At 49.2% G+C, this 21,643-nt stretch overlaps 1 protein-coding gene across 3 annotated transcripts; it reads left to right on the top strand.

Moving 5' to 3' along the window:
* Positions 1-1,089: 1,089 nt before the first annotated feature.
* Positions 1,090-20,540, top strand: DOK5 (docking protein 5). Of its 3 annotated transcripts, none has more exons than XM_079321447.1 (8): positions 1,090-1,259; positions 10,671-10,778; positions 11,330-11,444; positions 11,736-11,855; positions 12,547-12,736; positions 15,417-15,552; positions 18,247-18,357; positions 19,956-20,540. In XM_079321447.1, the coding sequence occupies exons 1-7, from the start codon at positions 1,194-1,196 to the stop codon at positions 18,352-18,354; spliced, it is 843 nt and encodes a 280-aa protein (XP_079177573.1). In that variant the 5' UTR covers positions 1,090-1,193; the 3' UTR covers positions 18,355-18,357; positions 19,956-20,540. The 3 variants fall into 3 exon arrangements, with proteins under 3 accessions (XP_079177573.1, XP_079177574.1, XP_079177575.1); XM_079321448.1 differs by having other exon boundaries at positions 18,247-18,377; XM_079321449.1 differs by lacking the exons at positions 18,247-18,357; positions 19,956-20,540 and adding an exon at positions 16,068-16,224.
* The last annotated feature ends 1,103 nt before the right edge of the window (positions 20,541-21,643 follow it).

Genomic DNA, 21,643 nt, shown 5'->3' with positions numbered 1-21,643 from the left:
GGTTCTGGGCTGGACAAGGATTGTTTTGTGTGCCTGAGCTGGGAGGAGAGCTTGTAACACTTCATGTGAAATTCAGAGTTCTATCCTAATGCAGGACAGAATCTGGTAAATATGAAAGCTCAAACTTGAGCCATCAGTCCCACGTGTAATTTCCATGCCAGGACAATTCCCAAAGTCCAAGTCCCGTGTCTGGCTGACCTCCCTGGGCTGCATTGGTGACTCTATTAAAAGCAGAGATGAGCAGCCCCCTTTTCCAGGACACGGTATTTATATCACAGCGCTGCCAGGTAACCCCTGTGGAGCCACCCGAGCCCCTCTGCCCTGCATCTCTCGAGTACTTGGCAGTGTTTGCACATTCTTGGAGCCACAGAAGGCAACCCTGGGCCCGGTGCCAGGCAAGGTCTGTCCTTGCCTGTAAAAATCCCACAGCGGGTTCTTGTGACATTTCCCTGCGAGAGGCTCGGCCAGGGGCAGCTCGGGTTACCCGAACCTCGTCCTTCGCAGCAGATTCCTGGGAATGCCGCCTGAATTTCGGGCATCCGAAACTTTCTGGGAAAGCCGCTGGAGTGCGGGGTGAGGATGCGGGGATGGAGCGGGCGGGGGTCGCACAGGGAGAGGGGACGGGGCTGGGACAGCTCAACCCCGGCCCGGGGAGGTGCGGGGTGTTCAGAGGGACGATGCGGGTTGTTCCAGGGGCAATGCGGGCGGTGCAGGATGCAGAGAGATGCGGGTCACTCCCGGGGCGATGCGGGTTGTTCCAGGGCGGTGCGGGTTGTTCCAGGGGCGGTGCGGGTTGTTCCAGGGGCGATGCGGGTTGTTCCAGGGGCGGTGCGGGTTGTTCCAGGGGCGATGCGGGATGTTCCAGGGGCGATGTGAATTGGTCCGAGGGGCGATGCGGGTCGCTCCTGGGGCGGTGCGGTGCTGCGGGTCGCTCTAGGAAGGATGCTGATCACTCAGGGGCAGTGCAGGGCTCTCCGGGAGTGCTGCGGGTCACGGCACAGGGCGGTGCGGGGCCGGTGCGGTTCCTCCCGGGGCGGTGCGGGGCGTTCCGAGGGCGGTGCGGAGGGAGGTGCGGTCCTTCCCGGGCGGTGCTGTCCCTCCCTGTCCCTCCCCGTCCCTCCCCGTCCCTCTCGGGCGCTGCCCGGCCATGCGGGCGGGTTGAGCGGCTCCGCCGCCGCCTGTCCCGGGCGAGGATGGCTTCCAATTTCAACGACATCGTAAAGCAGGGCTATGTGCGCATCCGGAGCCGGCGGCTGGGGGTGAGTGCCCGGGGCCGCCTGCCCATGGCTGGGCATTTTGCTGTTTGTGGGGGGTTTTATGTTTTTTTTTTTTTCCTTTGACCTCTTTTTGCAAACCGAGCTCGGTGGGTTTTCCCGCACGGTGGGGAGAGAGCAGTGAAGGTACCCGAATGTATGTGATGTGTAGGTGTGTGTGTATGCGTTTATTCTCTCCTCTCTCTGCCGGGGATGCTGCGCTGCCTCCACCTCCCGTCCCTGCCCTGCGCTCCGAGCGCGGCTCCGGAGGGACCCGGGGCTCCGGGCAGGGCAGGGCTGAGCTCTGGAGCCGCGGTTCCTGCTCCACTCAGGATTTTTGGGGTCCTGCATAGGACAGGTGAAGCTTTGCGGCGTTTTCGGTGCTTTTCGAGTTGCGCGGAATGAGAATTCCCGCAGCCTGTATGTGCTGGTTCAGCCCCCGGTTATTTTCGGGGTGTTTCGCTGCCGTGCCGTGTTCCCGGCTCCGGCTGTAGGTGTGGATATGCCGGGAGTGGCAGGGCTGGGATGGGCTCTGAATTCCAGGGCTGTTCCCATTCCCCCAGTCCGGGGGTGCCTGGAGAGCTCCCCGTCCCTGGCTCCGGGGGATGCACCTGTGTATAAAACATTCTAGTTGGTGTATCTGCCTCTCAGGACTGGACATGATCTGATTTCTTGTGTTTATTCAAAGCTGTCGGGCTGGCAATTCAGAATTTGTTGGTTTCTGAAAGCTTTTGCCTCGCTGCAATGGCAGTTCCCGGCTCTTGCTGTACCCATGGCAATGACTTCTCCTCACTTTGGGGAACTTGTGTCTCCCTGGCTGCTTGGGAAACAGGAAAGCACCAGAAAGGTTTCCATCAGTTGGATTTTCTCATCCCTGCACTCTCAGGCACAGTTCATTCTGTAAAACCATGAGATCCTGTGATATTTGGGGTGAATGTCATTCAGAGAGCCCTTAGAGTAAATTTGGCACAATTGGTGTGTCGTGATTCAGTGTCATTACTGAATATAATGTTCAGTTTGCTCTGGCATAAAGGATGAGTAAGATTAAACTCTGATACATTTTTCCATGCTGTAACAGGGAAGCTCAATGAAGTGAATAATGTTTATCTAACTCCAATAGTTGTAAATGCTGTCAGAGCTGGAGCCTCTCCTTTATTCAGGTTTTCCAGATCACTCTGAGGGTGCTGCTGGTGGGGAAATGCCCTCTTAGGTAATGTGCAGGTGACAGCTGTGCAAAAATAGAGAAATGGAAATGGAACAAATGTGAGATGTTTCCTTGGAAAATACAGTTTGGGTTTTGTTCCGTTTCTGAAGGTTTCTATTGTTATCAGTGGCTGGGTGATGCAAAGTGCTTTAATGAAGGAGCTGAGTCCCAGTGAGGTGCCATGACTGAGGATGAGCCCTGAGCTGCCCCCAGCTCTGGATTTTCTGTCCTGAGCATTCCTGAGCTGTGGAGGGACCCTGGGAGCTGCCAGGACCTGGCTGCACTGCCTTGGATCTGGTGCTGCACAGCTGACCTGCTCCATTTTTTGGGAGCACCCAGCCTGACCAGCAGCAGAGCTTTTCTCCTCTGGCAGTTTCCAGCTGGGGAAGTGCTGGCCCACAACTGGAGAGCAGATGTGGCTTCAGATTCCTCCTGTAGCATTTTCTGTAAGCTGCTGGCAGCCCAGTACCCTGATTTGCAGCAGAAATGGGTAATTCTGATCAGTCTGAGCTCTCCAAAGGCAGGGCTGGAGGTGTCCCTGCTCCCTTGGGCACCTGGACTGGGGCTGGCTGAGCTCCTTGCTTGGGCAAGAGCCTGAATTGAGTCTCACTCGGTGACTGGTGTGGGCTTGGCTCCTCCAGATCGTGAAGGATTTGTTCCAACAGGTTGTTTTTGTGCTGGGTGGGGCTGTGGGACACCAGAGAGCTGGAGGTGGGAAGGGAAAAAATACTTGTATAAAACAGTAACTTTCAGACAACTTTTCCATGCTGTGAAAACATCAGGAAGGACAAGGCTGCTCCAGCCCTGTGTTTAATTGAGGATTACAGGAGCCCTGAAGAGAGGATTGCTGTGGCATTGAGAGGGATCTCAGCTCTCCCTGTGTGGCAGGATGTGAGTGGGAGTCACTCAATCCTTTCCATATTCTGGTGGCACAGCTGTAATCAGAGCATTGTCTCTCCAGGCTGAAAGCAGCTCCTCTGTGATAATTCCATCTCCAAGGGAACTGGGAGCAGAGCTTGGAGCCATAAATTACCTCAAGAAATTACTTTCCTGAGGAATTGGGGTGCAGGTGCCACGTTTGGAATGGAAGGGGTGCAGAGAATCAACTTGCTAAATCCAAACCTCTTTTAAAAGGAACGTGACAGTTCTGGAAGGCCCTACTTTGTAATTCCAAAATTGAATTTAGGCTAATTGGTTTTGCACCTGAACTCTTTCCGTGGCTTGGAACGTGTGAGTTTAATTGAATATTATTTAATAGAATAGTTTCCATAGCAACATTTGTATCACATGGGCCTTCTGCAGAGCCAAATATATTCAGGAGAAAGCTCACTCTTCCTGACTCTTTCCATCCTTGCAGGGAGGAAAATAATTCCCTGTGCTGATGGTGTCAGCCTGGTGTGTCATTAGCAGTGACACACGGGAGCTGTGTGCTGGAAAATGCTGACAGGGCAGAAGCACAGCCTCCCAGAGTTCTTTAAACCAGGAAAAAAACAGCTTTGATTTGGGAGGAGGGATTCTGTCCAGCACCACCAGTGTGGGAGCCCAAGGTGTACCCCTGGCCACCTTGGGGGTCTCAAAACTCCTCTGGTGAGGGTCTCAAAGTCTCCTGAGTGAGACCCTGGTGTCTCAGGTGCTGATTTCTAACCCCTGGGGGAAATTATCAATATAGAGGGAATGGAAACAAGCCACTAAAATTAGTAAAGTGTAAATTAGACTTTTAAAACGTAGATAAATAGGTTTTGTGGAATGTTTATGATAAGGGACACGTGGCCAAGATGGAGAATTTGGGGGGTGGACACCTTTTCCTCCTTCTTCTCCTTGTCATCCATGTTGGGTGACACGTTGGGACTTTTAGATTGGATGGGGTCAGGGCTGGACCATTTAATAAAATTGTATTTTATTGGGAAAATTTTGCAAACATGTAATACACAGTACAAACTATGTAAGATAAGCCCTGCCTTCAGCAGGCAGATTCCACCATGGATGCCAGGCTGAGCAGACCCTGCTGGCCAAGCAAAAGGTCCCTGAGATAAGATATAATAAACAATTCTTGAAACAAGAGAAAACTGTCTTCTGCAATCTCTCTTTGGCTACTGCAGAGAGAACCAGGGTTTGAACCACCTCATGTCCCTCTGGGGTGATCCTGGGGCAAAGGAGAAACCTCAGACTGGGACATCTGGCATCCCTGGGTGGGCAGTGACATTTGGCATCCCTGGGTGGGCAGTGACAACCAGGACCTGTGTTCTGGGGAGGAGAACACCCAGTGCTTTTGCAGCCACCTCTCAGCTGATTCAGGAATTTATATCCATGTACAAAGCAGGGCTGTTGCTTTATGGTCTCTCTCTGTGTAAAAACTCATTTTTGTGCTCCAGATTTTCAAACCATTCTGTGGTACAGGTGTGACCTTTCTCAGGGGGAGTGCATCATGCAGATGTTTCCCAGATGGAAAAATCCTGTTCTTTTCTTTCCATTTTTGGGGTGGGTGGATGTGAACACACCTGAGCTTTCTTTTCCAGGTTGGGCTGGCTCAATTAAAAATACCAATTAAAATCAAAACAGGAGGAAATCTTTTAAAATTGAGGGGTTTGTAGCACTGGTGGGCATGAGGAGCTGTAAAAGGGAAAAGGCAGCAGAGGCTTTGAGGAGGGTGGGAGCTCCAGTGGAGTGTGCTGTCCAGTCTCACTTGGGCTGCAATTCCCCTCCCTGAACCCACTCCTAAACTTGTGACTGCTGAGGCTATGACAGGGGAATTGTTCCCTCTTTAGTGTGACCCTCCTTGAGGACAGAAATTGGATCTGTGTGCTTCAGGTTTCTGTGCTTGGTGGGTCTGAGTTACCCAAAACATCTTCATCACATCAGGGGGAAGGAATGTGGTGTCAGGGGTGTCCTCCAGCACTGAATTAGGGCCAGCCCCTGGTGGGGATCTGTGAGAATTCAGGGATCTGTGATAATTCAACCTTCAGCTGGGAGCTGGGTCTGCCACACCTCTTAGCCAGCTGTTTGTGCCTAGGAAATGCAGAAGTGATGTCAGCACTGCTCAGATATTTCTGGGTTGATTAAAAAACTCAGTGAAAAAAAAATTAGTTCTTAGTTTTCTGGATTGCCTGCTTTACTTTGATTAGTGATTTACTAGAAATACAAAACTTTCACCTAAAATGAGGGGGATGTGAGGCATTCCTGTATTTATTTGAGTGCTGGGTGAGGAGCTCACTCACCTGCAAGACTGAGCTGGGAAAATCCAGCAGTTTTGTCCTGTGGGTTGTTCCTCAGGAAGCAGAGCATCACAGCTGGCTGCACACCCTCCTTTTAGATTGGAAAACCTCAGTGCTTAGAAATGTGGAGAAACTCCTGATAAAACTCAGGACTTGTCCCCTTCAGCAGGAATATTTGATTGTGGGAAGCTGCAGAGAGATTGAAGCTCTCAGGGTTTGCTGATTTTAATTAAACTGAGTCCTGTGGCAGCTTCATTGAGGAGCCTGGTGCTGCACATTGCCAGTGCCGTGTTCTTTGACAAGTTCTGGTTCTGTGAAACCCTGTGGGAGGAGAGGCAGAGTGGGGGAGAGACAATCTGCAGGACTGGAACCATATGGTGGCAGAGATTTGGTGCTTGGATACATGTGCCAGCAAGTTAATATGAGGATTTTACAGCCTGAGCTGTGAAAACTGGAAAGAAGAATGATGTAAGGCTGGGGGAAGGGGGAAGGAGAGGGAAAAAGTTGCCTGTATTTCTGTTTGAAGCAGCTTTATTAATAAAAACCCTGTTCACCTATGCAGCTCCTTTAAGTCTGGAAGTTGGAAAAACTGAACAGATTTCTCAGGCACCAACTCCAACCTGCAGGATATTAAAGCCTGCTGGAAATTCAGAGTTCTGCTGAGCTGCTAGATAAGGTGTTAGAATTTATTCACAGATATTAAGATTTCTTACTTCTTGGAGCTTGTCAGAGGCAGCAGGGATGGGATCCAGAACATTCCTTGGGAAGTTGGGGTGTTTTCCTTGAGCTGGTGAGGGGGGGATCCCAATAAACGCCAGGGAAGCCCCATCTGGGCACTGGGGCCAGACCCCTGTGGGTTTCCTGTGGCACAGAGCTCATGGAGTGAGTCCAGGGCTGTTCTTTATGGGGTCAGCTCTGGGGCTGGGCTTGCAGAGGGGTTGGTTTGTCATTGGGGTGCTGTCCCCTCGTGTCACCCCCGTGCTGGGGCATCAGCCTGGCTCTGGAGCAGCTAAAAGGAAGTTTTGCAGCCCCCATGGTGGAATTACATCTTGTTTCATTCATTGGGAACAGCATAAGGGTTTTAATTTGTTCCCAAAGAACCCCACTAAAATCCAGACAGGACAAACCTCACAACTATTCCTGGCTTTCCCCCAAAAGATTACACAGATCATGATTTGGAGCTCTTGCTTTGATGCTGGCCCATTTTAGGAGGAGGATTGGCTTTTTTGGTGCTGCCCAGCCTGTTTTCAGATAAATTACCTTCTGTGTTCTTTGGAAGATGGGCTTTGTTTGTGAAGTAAAACAATGAACTCCAAAGTTTCCATGGACTGGACAGATTCCTAAGCAGGTGCCTCTCACCCATTTGCTTTCCTGCTCTAAAGATCCTTTGTTGTAACAAGTTTAAAGCAAGTCTGACCCTTTTCCCTTTATCCCAAACACTTCCCTGACCTGCTGGTCGTGGATCCTGGGTCTCTTTTCCCTGTTTGCTCTTCTTTTGGTAGAAAAATCTGTGATTTCCAGAGGTGACAGCACCAGCCCTGCAAGGGTGTGATCTCAGTGAAAGGAAACCTGATTATGAACAGGTGAATTTACTCTTTGCTGGTTCTGCTGCCTTTTCATCACCAGCTCCTTTCCCAGTGTGAAGGAAATTCTCTGCTGCTGTGCACGGGCATTGCCCTGGGGTGAGATCAGGGATAAATAACATTTTGCAGGGGCTGTGGAAACACTTGAAAGAAGGTAACAGATGCAAGGGCTGCTCCTGAGACTGACATCTTCATTTGAGACTGACATCTTCATTTGGTGTTTGTGTAGCTTCAGGAATGCCATGCAAGATGATGGACTGTTCCATTATCTTTTTGTCTGACTTCATCAAGTGCTGTCAGAAATACCAGTGAGAGTTCAAGCTGTTGGAGTGAATATTGGTGATTTTGTTTGGTTTTTGTTTCTCTGTTTTACTGATGATAATGTCACTTGTTTCAATTCAGAAGATCAATAGGGTAAAATGAGTGCAGTAATGTCAGTGTAGGAGGTTAAATTGTCCCATTACTTGCCAAATAATGTTTGTCTGGGGAGCCATCAAGGAATTCTCTGTGTTTGGAAAAAGAAAATTTCCTGTGAGTGTCCCCAGGAAGGTGAGGGGGGATGTTTGCTGATGTTCTGAATAACTAATCCCATTGAGTGCCAGACTCCTGGTGCCTGTGGTAAATTACAAGTGGCTGTTCCCTGTTGGAGGAGTGGGAAGCTTTTACTGACATTTTAAATGCAGCTTTCTCCAGTTTGGATCTTCCTGAATGGGAATGAACTCCTTTAATTGCACAGCTGGGATGTAAGAAATTCATGTGAGATGTGCATCACAGACTGGGCAGAGGGAAAGGATCCCTCCAGATGTGCTGGGGGGGCAGGATCCCTCCAGATGTGCTGGTCAGAGGGGCAGGATCCCTCTCAGAGCTGCCCCAGCCCCGTTCTGCTGCAGCCCAGCCTGCAGGGGCTCCCTCCAGCACAGTTTTGCTCTTTCCTGCAGATTCCCTTTGATTTTCAAGCTGCTCCCCAGCAGCTTGGACAGTGACCTGTGCCAGGCTCTGGTGCCAGCAGTGAAGGGGAAGTGTGGAAGGAGTGGGATGAATTTACCTGATGCTCCCCTGCACACCTGGAGCTGTGTTTATTACACAAAAACCTCTGCTGCTTCCTGGAGCCTGCAGAGGTGAGAGCAGGCAGGAATGGGAATTATTCCATGATCCCATATCTTAGTGGGATGTTTGTCACCTCTGCTCTCCATGCAGCTCCTAGCAACATTCATTACCTGTTCTGCAGGTAATTCTGCAGGTGTTTTTATCCCATCCTCAGGTACTGAGCTGCTCAAGGATGGAGGAGCTGCAGCCCTTCTCCTGTGGCTGCCTTTGGCTGTTGGCAGCTCAGTGCTGGAAAATTGCTTTACTGACAGAAAGGCTCAGTCCGTGTGCAACTTCTGCCCCCTTTATTAATTTTATTTTTTGGTGTAATCTTAAGGTTACAAGTCCAGCTCTGCAGTACAGCAAGTGCAGCTGCTGCAGAGGGCTGTGTGCTGTGGGGGGATGAGAGGCTGGGTTTGTGAGGGAGCCCAGGGGCAGCTGGGGAGGGCACCCTGCCCATCTCTCACTCACCCAAAGCAACCTCCAGCATCCCCTGTGCAGGTTAGGGAGCCCTGGGAGCTGGCAATGAGCTGCAGCAATGGAACTGGAGCACCCCAGCCAGCAGCTCTGTGACACACAGGAACCATCCCAGCCTCTGGTTCTTTATAAACTCCAGGTTTTGGGTTCTGCAGCTCCCTCATCCCACACTTTGATAATTCCCAGGGTTGTGGCATGACCTGGCCCAGCAGGGCAGCACATCCAGCTGCAAATCCAGCTGCAAATCCAGCTGCTGTCAGCAGAGCTACCTGCACAGAGCCCAGCTTTACCCCCCAGTGCAGCCTGTGCTGTTTTTCCTCCCTAGTTACAGTCCCAGGCTGATTCTCTCCTATCCAGTTTCATGCCCAGAATTAACTGTGCCCGTGTACAAAGCTTAGCAGATGTTCAAGGAGCCAAATCTGATACTTAGCTCCAGCCTGGCTGGTTTTTTTCAGCTGTCACTGTCAAGGGAGTGTTTCTGCTGTAAATGTTTCTTGGCTCTACTTTTGGAATGGCTCTTCTGTCCCCTAAAGGCCTTAAGCAGCCCTGAATTATAACCTGGCCCGTGCATGGTTTGGAAAAACCCCAACAAAACTGTGCTTTGTCGGCTGTAGGTCCTTAAAAAAGGGGAAGAATATTTCAGATAATGCTCTTTCTGATGATAGCACATCCACCACCACCTTCCTGGGCAGACAATTCCAGCACTTTAAGACTCTTTCAGTAAAAGTTTATTCCTGATGTCCATCCCAGATGATGCTCCCTGTGCCTCAGACAATGTCTCAGGGGGGTTTGGCAATGAATCTGCTCTGTGGAGTCAATCCTGAAGGACCAAAAAACCCCAAATAAATGAAAATGCAGGACAAAGCTGCCTTCTGAGATGCTGTTGGCCTGTCTGATGGTGTTTTTTGTTTTGCTTTTGATTTTGGGGGTAGTTTGGATTTATTTGGAAGCCACCAGGTGTTGCTTTGGGATTGGTGATGGAGTGTGGGCTGTGAGCAGTTGGCAAGATGGTGATTGCTGCAGGCAGGGTGAGCTCAGCTGGGAGCTGGGGATTCAGTGGTGCTCAGGATTCAGGGGATGCTGAGGATTCAGGGATGCTGTGGATTCAGGGATGCTGAGGATTCAGGGGATGCTGAGGATTCAGGGATGCTCAGGATTAGGGGATGCTCAGGATTCAGGATGCTCAGGATTCAGGGGATGCTCAGGATTCAGGGGATGCTCAGGATTCAGGGATGCTCAGGATTCAGGGGATGCTCAGGATTCAGGGGATGCTCAGGATTCAGGGGATGCTCAGTATTCAGGGATGCTCAGGATTCAGGGGATGCTCAGGATTCAGGGATGCTCAGGATTCAGGGGATGCTGAGGATTCAGGGATGCTCAGGATTCAGGGGATGCTCAGGATTCAGGGATGCTCAGGATTCAGGGGATGCTCAGGATTCAGGGGATGCTCAGGATTCAGGGGATGCTCAGGATTCAGGGATGCCTGGGAGGGTGGCAGGAGCTGCAGGGGTGGAAAGGTGATTTTAAAACCACTCTGCAGGGACTCTGCCCCAAATGACTTGGATTTCAGTTCAGGTAGACCCTGGGAGCAAAATGACAGCATGGTCCTTGGCTCTGCAGTGAAATAATCTGCTTTTTTCATTATCAATAATTCACTTCCCCCTAATCCACAAAATACAGAGTGCCACCTCACACACTGAATTTCTGGCTGGATCCAAAGAAATAGGATGGAACTCCCCAACAGCTTGGGCTTCAAACTTCTGAGAATCCACAGCTGATTTAGGATTTCCCTTCTCTGGGAGTATTGGTGATATTCAGAAAGGGAGATGCCAAATTTATTCTTTTGTGCCTCCAGATTTACCAGAGGTGCTGGTTAGTGTTCAAAAAGGCTTCAAGCAAAGGGCCCAAGAGGCTGGAGAAGTTCTCAGATGAACGAGCTGCTTACTTCAGGTGCTACCACAAGGTAAGGCACAAGGTTTGATCAAACCCTAATTACTGGATGAAATACCAAGAATAAAATCCACAGTTTTGTGCATTAATTAGCATGAAAATTGAGATTTCAACTCTTAAGGACCTAAGAATAAAATACAAATTTAGATGGAAAATTGAAATTTTTAAGTCTTAAGGTTCTAAGAATAAAATCCAAAGTTCTGTGTATTAGTTAGCCTGAAAATTGATTTTTTTAACTCTTAATGGCCTGAGAATAAAATCCAAATTTCTGTGTTTTAGTTAGCCTGAAAATTGAAACTTTTTTAATTCTTAAAGTCCTGAGAATAAAATCCAAAGTTCTGTGTATTAGTTAGTCTGAAAATTAAATTTTTCTTAACTCTTAAGGTCCTGAGAATGAAATTCAAAATTCTGTGTATTAGTTAGCCTGAAAATTGAAAACTTTTAACATTTTCACAGCAGTGATGGTGTGAAAAGCTCTGCTGAATTCAGTCCTCTCAAAAGATTGAGGAATGGACAGATCTCTTCCCAAACTCCTCATTCAAATCCCAAATTGTGATTTTCCAGGTGACAGAACTCAATAACGTGAAGGATGTCTCGAGGCTGCCAAAAAGCACAAAAAAACACACTGTGGGCATTTATTTCAGTGATGACACCTCCAAAACCTTTGCTTGTGACTCAGGTGGGTGAAATGACCACAGTCCTTAGAAAAGCTCAGAGAATTCTTGTGAAATTATAAATATCATGTACCCCACACACAGATTTCTGGGCATTTATATATTATATATTTTATATATGCTATATATATATATATGTGTATTTATATATATTCATATCTTTATATATATATATTTGCTAATATATAATATAAAATATCTACAATATAATATATAATATATATATTATATATGTACATAATATATAATATATAACATATATTTGTATATGATATATTTTCTGGGCATTAATACAGAACTTGAGGCAGATGAGTGGTGCAAGGTGCTGCAGATGGAATGCCTGGGAACTCAGATTAATGACATCAGCCTTGGAGAGCCTGACTTGTTGGCATCTGGAGTAGAGAGGGAGCAGAGTGGTAGGTACACAAATATTAGCATTTTTAATTGTTAATTGCATTTATTTTCAAGCCTTTTAGACTGTACATATAGATATTGGGAATAAAGAGGAGCAAAATTATTTTTCCAAGCTCTCCTTGCTGTTTTGGGGGCTTGATTTTGGTTGTTGGGGGGGGGTTTATTTTTGGTTTTTGGTGTTAGTTGCTACCAGAGATAATAAATAAGTTACCTAGAATTATTTTGGAGTAGCACTTCCCTTCCTCAGATGAGCTGGAGATGGGAACTGTTTGTTGTGTGCTTTTTATTGGTGTGATGTGAGTGGCTGGGGCTTTGTAAAGAGAATAATAAATAACAGTAATTGCATGCAAAACCTGAGCCTGTGGCCACTCCAATTTCCAAATTGAAAAAATGAGCTCATTTCCAAATGAGCTCATGAAGCAGTGGATTTATTCACTCACAGCTTCAGGAGCTGTTTGTAAATCCCAGGGTTAACTGGTGCATTTCTCAGCCTCTGAGTGCACACACAAATATTTGGGTGCAGCTTTTGACTGCCCCAAACATGGAGATTATATTAAGTTACAGTCAGGAGCTCTTTGTGTGGGAATGAATAGTTCTAAGTGTAAATAGAGCTGGAAAACAAGAAATTCCTTGAATGACTTGCCCACCTGTGCTGGGCAGGGATTTTAGACTAACCTTTTGTTTTTCTCCCAGAGAGATTCAATGTGTATTTGATGCCATCCCCTAATTTAGATGTGCATGGGGAATGTACCTTGCAGATAACACTTGAGAACATCTGCCTTTGGGACATGCAGAATCCCAGGGTCAGAGTGGCCTCGTGGCCTCTCAGTGCCCTGCGGCGCTACGGGCGGGACCCAGCCTGGTTCACCTTCGAGGCTGGCAGGTGAGTGGGGGCATCCCAGGGGATTTGGGGAGGGGGAGCCTGCTGGGGGCATCCCAGGGGGAATTTGGGGACGGGGAACCTGCTGGGAGACATCCCAGGGGATTTGGGGAGGGGGAGCCTGCTGGGGGCATCCCAGGGGGAATTTGGGGACAGGGAACCTGCTGGGAGACATCCCAGGGGATTTGGGGAGGGGGAGCCTGCTGGGGGCATCCCAGGGGGATTTGGGGAGGGGGAGGCTGATGGGGACATTCCACAGGGATTTCATGGACAAGGATTCTGCTGGTGGCATCCCAGGGGATTTGGGGACAGGGAACCTGCTGGGAGACATCCCAGGGAGATTTGGGCAGGGGGAACCTGCTGGAGGCACTGCCACAGGGATTCTGGGGACAGGGAGCCTGCTGGGGACATTGCCACAGGGATTCTGGGGACAGGGAGCCTGCTGGGGGCATTGCCACAGGGATTTCATGGACAGGGAGACTGCTGGGGACATCCCACAGGGATTCTGGGGACAGGGAGCCTGCTGGAGGCATCCCAGGGGATTTGGGGACAGGGAACCTGCTGGGGACATTCCACAGGGATTTCATGGACAGGGATTCTGCTGGGGACATCCCAGGGGGATTTGGGGAGGGGAGCCTGATGGGAGACATTGCCATAAGGATTCTGGGGACAGGGAGCCTGATGGGGATATCCCAGGGGGATTTGGGGAGGGGGATTCTGGTGAGAGACATCCCAGGGGGGATTTGGGGAGGGGGATTCTGGTGAGAGACATCCCATGGGGAATTTGGGGACAGGGAGCCTGCTGGGGACATCCCAGGGGGAATTTGGGGAGAGGGAGCCTGCTGGGGATATTCCTACAGGGATTCTGGTGGGAGACATTCCACAGGGATTCCACAGACTGGGAGCCTGCTGGGGACATCCCAGGGGGATTCTGAGGAGAGGGATTCTGGTGGGAGACATTCCCACAGGGGTTTTAGGGAGGGGGAGCCTGCTGGAGGCATCCCAGATGGAATTTGGGGAGGGGGAGCCTGCTGGGGACATTGCCACAGGGATTCTGGTGGGAGACGTCCCACCAGATGGGATCCCATGGATTCCATGGGATTCCAGATCAGGGATTCCACGGACAGGGAGCCTGCTGGGGACATTCCCACAGGGATTTCATGGACAGGGAGCCTGCTGGGGACATTCCCACAGGGATTTCATGGACAGGGAGCCTGCTGGGGACATTCCCACAGGGATTCTGGGGACAGGGAGCCTGCTGGGAGACATCCCAAAGGGATTTTGGGGAGGGGGAGCCTGCTGGGAGACATCCCACAGGTATTCTGATGGGAGACATTCTCACAAGGATTTTGGGGAGAGGGAGAGTTGGAGTCAGTCACTGAGGAGATTTTCTGAATTCTTCAAGGAGGAGTTGAGGTGTGGGGATTGAATTAATTGGATGGGTTGAAGTACATTGTACAAGGTTTGGGCACAGAGTTCTGGAGTTTTTATCAGAAGTGGAGTGCAGTGTTGTTTTCTAAAAGCAACCAAAAGAAAAAAAGAGACTCCTGTTTTGCACTGATGGGTTTATAAGGGAGGTGGAAGGAATTCCTTGTTTTAGAGGTGTGCTTCTGCAATTCATTTACTGGGAGCAAGAATTAATAATTTAGGTGGTTCTGCTCTGCTCCTGCAGCTCAGCTGTGCCAAGCTTTGGGTGAGGCTGGAGCAATGCTGAACTGAACCATCAGATCCTCATGAGCAGATACTGGAGGTGTTATTTGAGATTAAAGAAGGGAAAGGAACACATTTTCCTTTAGTTGTGACAGCACAGTGCAGCTGGGACACTGAGGATTTGTATTTATTGTTCCAAGGGGAAGACAAAAATCTGCAAAACTCATTAAAAGACAAATTAATCCTGCCTGGCACAGATTCCAGATAGAGCCTAAATATAAAAAAAATCTGGGTTTTGTGCAGGAACTCTGCAGATTTTTTGCACTTGTGAAGGAGCAGCTGAGTGTGAAGGAACCAGCCATGGCCTGGAACAGTGAATGGCACCAAGGCTGTGAGGAAGCACAGGCAGAAATCAGTGTTTAGTTTTTGCATTTTTTCTTTTTTTTTTTTCTGTGCTGCCTGTATTCTTCACACATATATTTATAGCTCTGGATTCTATTGTATTGGTAGCTATTTTTCCCAGTAATTTTCCCTAGGCTAAAAGAAAACACAAATTGCAGAGCTGCAGGCTCTGGGGTACAAGGCCCCTGTGCTGTTTTGGTTCTTCCTGGGAACCAAAATTAAGAAAAACTCTTTGAGATCCATTTCACAGCCAGTGCCAAGGGGACACTCCAGAGAAGGGACTGACCTGGAGGAAAATTGCATCATCACTTGTCCTCCTAATTGGTGCTTTTAATTAATTATGCTAATTTCCTGAAACCTATAAAATGCACTCACCCCTTTGGGAATGGGCTTTGTGGACATCTTTCCCCAACTGCCTCTGAGTATAATATTTGAATAATTTCAAATAAAAATCCACTTTTACATTACCTCCTTATTAAATGATCTCAAGTTTCATTTCATTGGGAAAAAGGCACCAGAGAGGTGGAAATAACTTTATTCCCCCTTTGTTTCCTCACCCCTGGTGTGAGAGCACTTTTGGAGCAGCTTTGCTGGGTTGTGCTGATCTGGAAACTTCCCTCTGCCCTTGCAGGATGTGTGACACAGGAGAGGGGCTCTTCATCTTCCAGACCAGGGATGGGGAAGCCATCTACCAGAAGGTTCACTCAGCTGCCCTGGCCATAGCAGAGCAGCACGAGAAGCTGCTGCAGAGTGTCAAGAATTCCATGGTATGGAGCTGCTGGGCTGGGGAAGGGGATGGGCACTGGGATTCCACTCTGGGAATCAACCAAAATTGTGCTGCTTGAGGGGGATGATGATTATTATTATTATCATAATTATAATCATTGTACTTTATTATTATTATAATAATCATGTCAGTATAATTATCATTTGTTATTATCATAATAACAATTTTAGGTGTAATTGTCATTATAATTTATTGTTAGCATTTATTATCATAATCATAATTATTCGTATAATTATAATTGTCCTTTATTATTGTTTATTGTCATTATAATTCCTTCTCCTTCTTCTCCTTCTTCTCCTTCTTCTCCTTCTTCTCCTTCTTCTCCTTCTTCTCCTTCTTCTTCTTCTTCTTCTTCTTCTCCTTCTTCTCCTTCTTCTCTTTCTTCTTTTCTTTTTTTCCTTCTTCTCCTTCTTCTCCTTCTCCTTCTTCTCCTTCTTCCTTTTTCTTCCTTTTTCTTCTTCTTGCTCCTCTGTTCTGCTTGATTATAAAATTGAGGGCATTATGTTGAACTAGAATTCCTGTTCAAGGATAGAAACAAACAGGACACACATTCCTAATTTGTGGGTTCAGTTATCAATAAATGTGGGGAAAAAAAAAAAATCAGCCCCTGTCAGTGCAGTCTCATTAATTTCCTGGGGTTAATCAGCATCATGAGTTTGTTTTGGAAATATTTTTCATCATCTCTTTGGCTCCTGCCACATCTGGGTGGTGTCTGTGCTCATCAGAGGCTCCCTGGGAAGAGCTGGACACTTGGATCCCTTCAGAAAAGTGAGAGGAGCTCACCTGCAGCCAGCAGAGCTGCTGATCTGCCCTTCCCCAGGAAAATACCATCTGACACCATCTTTGCTGGGTTTTACTTTTTCCTTTCAGTTCTAGTTAATGAAGGGAGCTCTTGTTCAAAAATGTCTAAATTTATCTTCAGTGGAGACAGATGGATAGATGAGATGAGTACTGAACAGTGACTAAATTAAGCAGATTAAAATTAACCAAGGCTAGGTCAGCATAACTTCACTAGCATTTGTAGCCCAGCAGGGTCAGAGGTGATGGAGGAACCTGTTGAGAAAACAATTTCATTTTCAGAAAGCAGGGATCAGAAATGACAGTTTACAGGCAATTTTGAGTCTGTTGGCTTTGCATTTCTGGAATAATATCTTTAACAGATGATGTAAAATCTCCATTTTCCACGTGCCCATAGACTCAGCAGATGCAGAGCTGCTGTAGATTTCAACAGGCAGCAGCTGCACAACCTCTAAAAAAGCTTTTCCACAACCACCATGTCCCACTGTAATGGGATGGTGTTTAATTAGTGGTTTGGCTGAAGTTTCCTCTGTCTTCACTCAGAGCCAGGATTAAAAACACAAAGGAAACTAATTTCCTTGTGTTTGGGCTTGGTTGTTTATTAAATCTTATTTAAAGTACAGAGAGTTCAGCTGCCAGCTAAAAGTGAGCAAAATGGAGCTGAATCCAGCTGGTTACAAGGTCTTGTAAAGCTAAACAGTCCAATAGAGAATTAACACCTGTGTTATTTGTACTTTTGACCCAATAACCCCAAAAACCACTGCCTGAAACCATGCAGAAGAGGGAAAATGAACATTGAGACACCACCCAAAATCCTCCATCTTGTCCCATACCTATTACTATATTATAAATATTTAGATTTAAAGCCCTTCACCATGTGAAATCACAGATTTTTATTTAACTGCACACCAGTGCTTTTAACTCCAGCACTCAAATTTGGAAGCTTCTCCAAGGCCTCAGGTTAAAGCAGTGGGGTCAGTGCCACAGAGCACAGACAGCTCAAAAAACCCAAAAGGTTTTGGGATCCAGCATCCCAGCACAGCCCTGGATGTGATGCTGCAGAGCCTGCAAGGGCTGTGGCTGTTCTGGGGCTGTCCCTGTCCCCGTCCCTGTCCTTGTCCTTGTCCCGTCCCTGTCCCTGACCCTGTCTGCTCCTGTCCCTGTCTGTCCCTGTCCCATCCCTGTCCCTGACCCTGACCTTGTCCCATCCCTGTCCCTGTCCCTGACCCTGTCTGTCCCTGTCCTTGTCCCTGTCCCATCTCTGTCCCATCCCTGTCCCTGTCCCTGTCCCTGTCTGTGTGTCCCTGTCCCTGTCTGTCTGTCCCTGTCCCTGTCTGTGTGTCCCTGTCTGTCCCTGTCTGTCCCTGTCTGTCCCTGAGCTCTGTCCCTGTCCCTGAGCTCTGTCCCTGTCCCCACAGCTGAGCAGGAGTGTCCGGCCGCGCTCTCTGGGCTCCATGCTGCCCCTGTCTGTCCCTGTCCCTGTCTGTGTGTCCCTGTCTGTGTGTCCCTGTGTGTCCCTGTGTGTCCCTGAGCTCTGTCCCTGTCCCCACAGCTGAGCAGGAGTGTCCGGCCGCGCTCTCTGGGCTCCGCGCTGTCCCTGTCTGTCCCTGTCCCTGTCTGTGTGTCCCTGTCTGTCTGTCCCTGTCTGTCCCTGTCTGTGTGTCCCTGTGTGTCCCTGTCTGTCCCATCCCTGTCCCTGAGCTCTGTCCCTGTCCCCACAGCTGAGCAGGAGTGTCCGGCCGCGCTCTCTGGGCTCCATGCTGCCCCTGTCTGTCCCTGTCCCTGTCTGTGTGTCCCTGTCTGTCTGTCCCTGTGTGTCCCTGTGTGTCCCTGTCTGTCCCATCCCTGTCCCTGAGCTCTGTCCCTGTCCCCACAGCTGAGCAGGAGTGTCCGGCCGCGCTCTCTGGGCTCCGCGCTGCCGCTGCCCCGCAGCCCCTACTGGCACCACATCCCCCAGCACAGCCCGGGCCAGCTGCGGGGCTGACAGGTGAGGGGACACTGCTCTGAGCCTGCCAGGGGAGGGGACACTGCCCTGAGCCTGCCAGGGGAGGGGGACACTGCCCTGACACCTGCCAGGGGAGGGGACACTGCCCTGAGCCTGCCAGGGGAGGGGGGACACTGCTCTGAGCCTGCCAGGGGAGGGGGGACACTGCCCTGAGCCTGCCAGGGGAGGGGGACACTGCCCTGACACCTGCCAGGGGAGGGGACACTGCCCTGACACCTGCCAGGGGAGGGGACACTGCCCTGAGCCTGCCAGGGGAGGGGACACTGCTCTGAGCCTGCCAGGGGAGGGGGACACTGCCCTGACACCTGCCAGGGGAGGGGACACTGCTCTGACACCTGCCAGGGGAGGGGGGACACTGCTCTGAGCCTGCCAGGGGAGGGAACACTGCTCTGAGCCTGCCAGGGGAGGGGACACTGCCCTGACACCTGCCAGGGGAGGGGACACTGCCCTGAGCCTGCCAGGGGAGGGGGACACTGCCCTGACACCTGCCAGGGGAGGGGACACTGCTCTGACACCTGCCAGGTGAGGGGACACTGCCCTGAGACTGCCAGGGGAGGGAACACTGCTCTGAGCCTGCCAGGGGAGGGGACACTGCCCTGACACCTGCCAGGGGAGGGGACACTGCTCTGAGCCTGCCAGGGGAGGGGACACTGCCCTGACACCTGCCAGGGGAGGGGACACTGCCCTGAGCCTGCCAGGTGAGGGAACACTGCTCTGAGCCTGCCAGGGGAGGGGACACTGCCCTGACACCTGCCAGGGGAGGGGACACTGCTCTGAGCCTGCCAGGGGAGGGGACACTGCCCTGAGCCTGCCAGGGGGTGGCACTGGGTCTGGACACTGCTCTGACCCATGGGGGTGACACTGAGCAGGGTGACACTCATGGAATGACACTCATGGGGTGGCACTAACCTGGACACTGCTCTGACCCCTGGGGGTGACACTCATGGGGGTGATGCTCAGACCACGGAGGGGCTGGGACAAAGTCAGCACTGTTGGAGCTGTGCTTGTTTTCTAAAAAACTAAAGAACTAAAGAATACACACAAAAAATGCTTAAAGGAAATCTTTTCCCTGGTTCTTTCTTGCCAACACTAGAGGGGGCAGGCAGCACATGGAGAGCTCCCTGCAGAGCATCCCTCACCTGCTCAGAGCTGTTCTGTGCAACAGTGGCACAGTCTGTGCATTGCCCCCACTGTGCCTTGCCACAGAGCTGATTTGTTAAATCAATAATTCAGCATGGAGCTGGCACGAGACAAACAGACTGCATGGCACAAACCTGTTGTTTTATGTTTAGAACAAATATCTTGCTTGTTAGACTGGGAGAGTAGGATCTAAAAGAGCATTTTTACATTTTAAATGCAAGTCAGAACTTGGGAAAAAAAAAAACAAATCATCTGCTTTGACCAAGTTTCTGTTCTGAGGGAAATGATAAAAAAAATCTGCATGGCTATTTCTGAGCTGGAGCAGCAGATCAAGCAGGGTTAGATGTAATTAATTAATTAATTAATTAATCTGTGTGTAAATGAGTGGGCAGCCTGTGTTTAACTGGGGTTGTTCTGTTTTTCCCTCTGGTTCTCTGAAGATGTTTCCAGCCTGGTGAAGTTCCATCACAGACACTTTTCCAACCTACAGGTCAGAGCATTGATGAAAATCCAGCAGGAGCTTTACAAACTCTTTGTCCTCTGACCAGCTGCCCCAGTGGTGATGCCAACCCAGGATGGAAACACAGGGAAGTTCAGGTTGGATGAAAAATTCTTGCAATACAAAGGATTTTTTTAAACTTTGTCAGAAGCAGAAACTCTTCTGTGGGTATTGGGGAGAGGACTCAAACCACCAAACCCTCTGGTGTAATTTTATATCTTACAGCTGGACAGAGAAGAAGTCACTCCCTAAACATTTCCCTGATTTTGTATGATAGGAATGTTGTAAATACATGAGACTCCTGCTGTAGTGTGGTTGTTTTGTCTCCTGACACTGCTGCTTTGTGGCAATGCTTATCTTTACTTATTCCCATTATTGTTACCCTGTTCCTCAAATCTGGAGTGGTGGCTAGTTTGAAACAACTCTTGGATACAATTTTTCCTGTTTGAAGGCTTGATTGATTTCTTTTGAAAGAATCTCCTCTTCCCTGTATTTATTTCCATCTCTGTAAACATTAAAAATAATAAAAAAAGTCCCATGCAATTTGTGGTGCAGTGTTTTTTGTCATTCAATTAGCAGATTAGTTTGATTCTCTGATTAACCAAGGTGAGGCAGCTGTTCAAAGCTGTGCAACTGCTTAACATGAGAATTTTATTTTAACATGAGAATTAATTCTGAATTTGGTAACTGGGCAGCCTCTGGTAAGGCTCTCACCTGCCTGGGCTGTTCAGGGATCATGTTGGCACAGTTCTCACCATCCACTCTCCACTTGTTTTCCACTGTGGAACCATTCAGATGCTACTGGGAAGTAAAATTTGGAGGGCAGCACTATCCTAAATCAGAAGAATAAGCCCCAGACTGTCCTGCCAGTAGCCACTCATTTATTTTCCCAATATACAAGGTGCAGAATTGCTTGCCCAGATGTTCTTCCTGCTGCTGGTCCCTCTCCTGTGAGCTCCAGGGATGGTGGCAGGTGGGGAAATTCCCTGAATCCCTCAGGGAAAGGCAGGATGTGCTGACTCCTCCATTCTCACCAGGGTTTTGGACCCTGCAGAAAGGATGGAGCTGAGCCAGAGCAGGATTTCCTCATTCCCAGCAGGATTTCCCTTTTTTTCCTTTCAATTTGTTTGGTTTTGGGGTAACTGCTCCTCTCTGTGCTCTGGGTAGGATCATCCCCCTGGTTTGGTGAAGTGTCCTGAGAGCTCAGGATTTATTTCTCTCTCCTCCCACTGAAATCCCCATTAACTTCTCTCAATTCAGCTGTCACATTTGAATTTATTCACTCCCAGGAAAAACCTTTATTTCCCTTTGCTGTGGAGTGGGGAGGCAGTGATTAGCCCTGCAATCAGGAGATGCTGATCTCCATAGAAATCCTCTACTTTCTGACATGAATGGGAATTATGCACCCTTAAACTGCATTAGTTCCACTGCTTAGGCAGGCACTGTGCAGGGAGAAGGTGAATTTGGCAGCCAGAGGAAGAGGCTGCATCATTTCAGAGTGCTTTGAGTCAGGAGTCTGGGGGAATTCAACCTGCAGGGTTGGAGCAGGGGCAGAGCTTGTCCTGGAGCTCTCCCACTCTGCAGCATCCCTGCTCAAAGCAAACCAACAATCTGCTCCAACTTCTGGGA

The sequence above is a fragment of the Erithacus rubecula genome (genome assembly GCF_903797595.1).
Source record: "Erithacus rubecula genome assembly, chromosome: 18".
Taxonomy (NCBI): Eukaryota; Metazoa; Chordata; class Aves; order Passeriformes; family Muscicapidae; genus Erithacus; species Erithacus rubecula.
The sequence above is the reverse complement of the archived record's forward strand: the minus strand, read 5'-3'. Positions and strand labels throughout refer to the sequence as shown.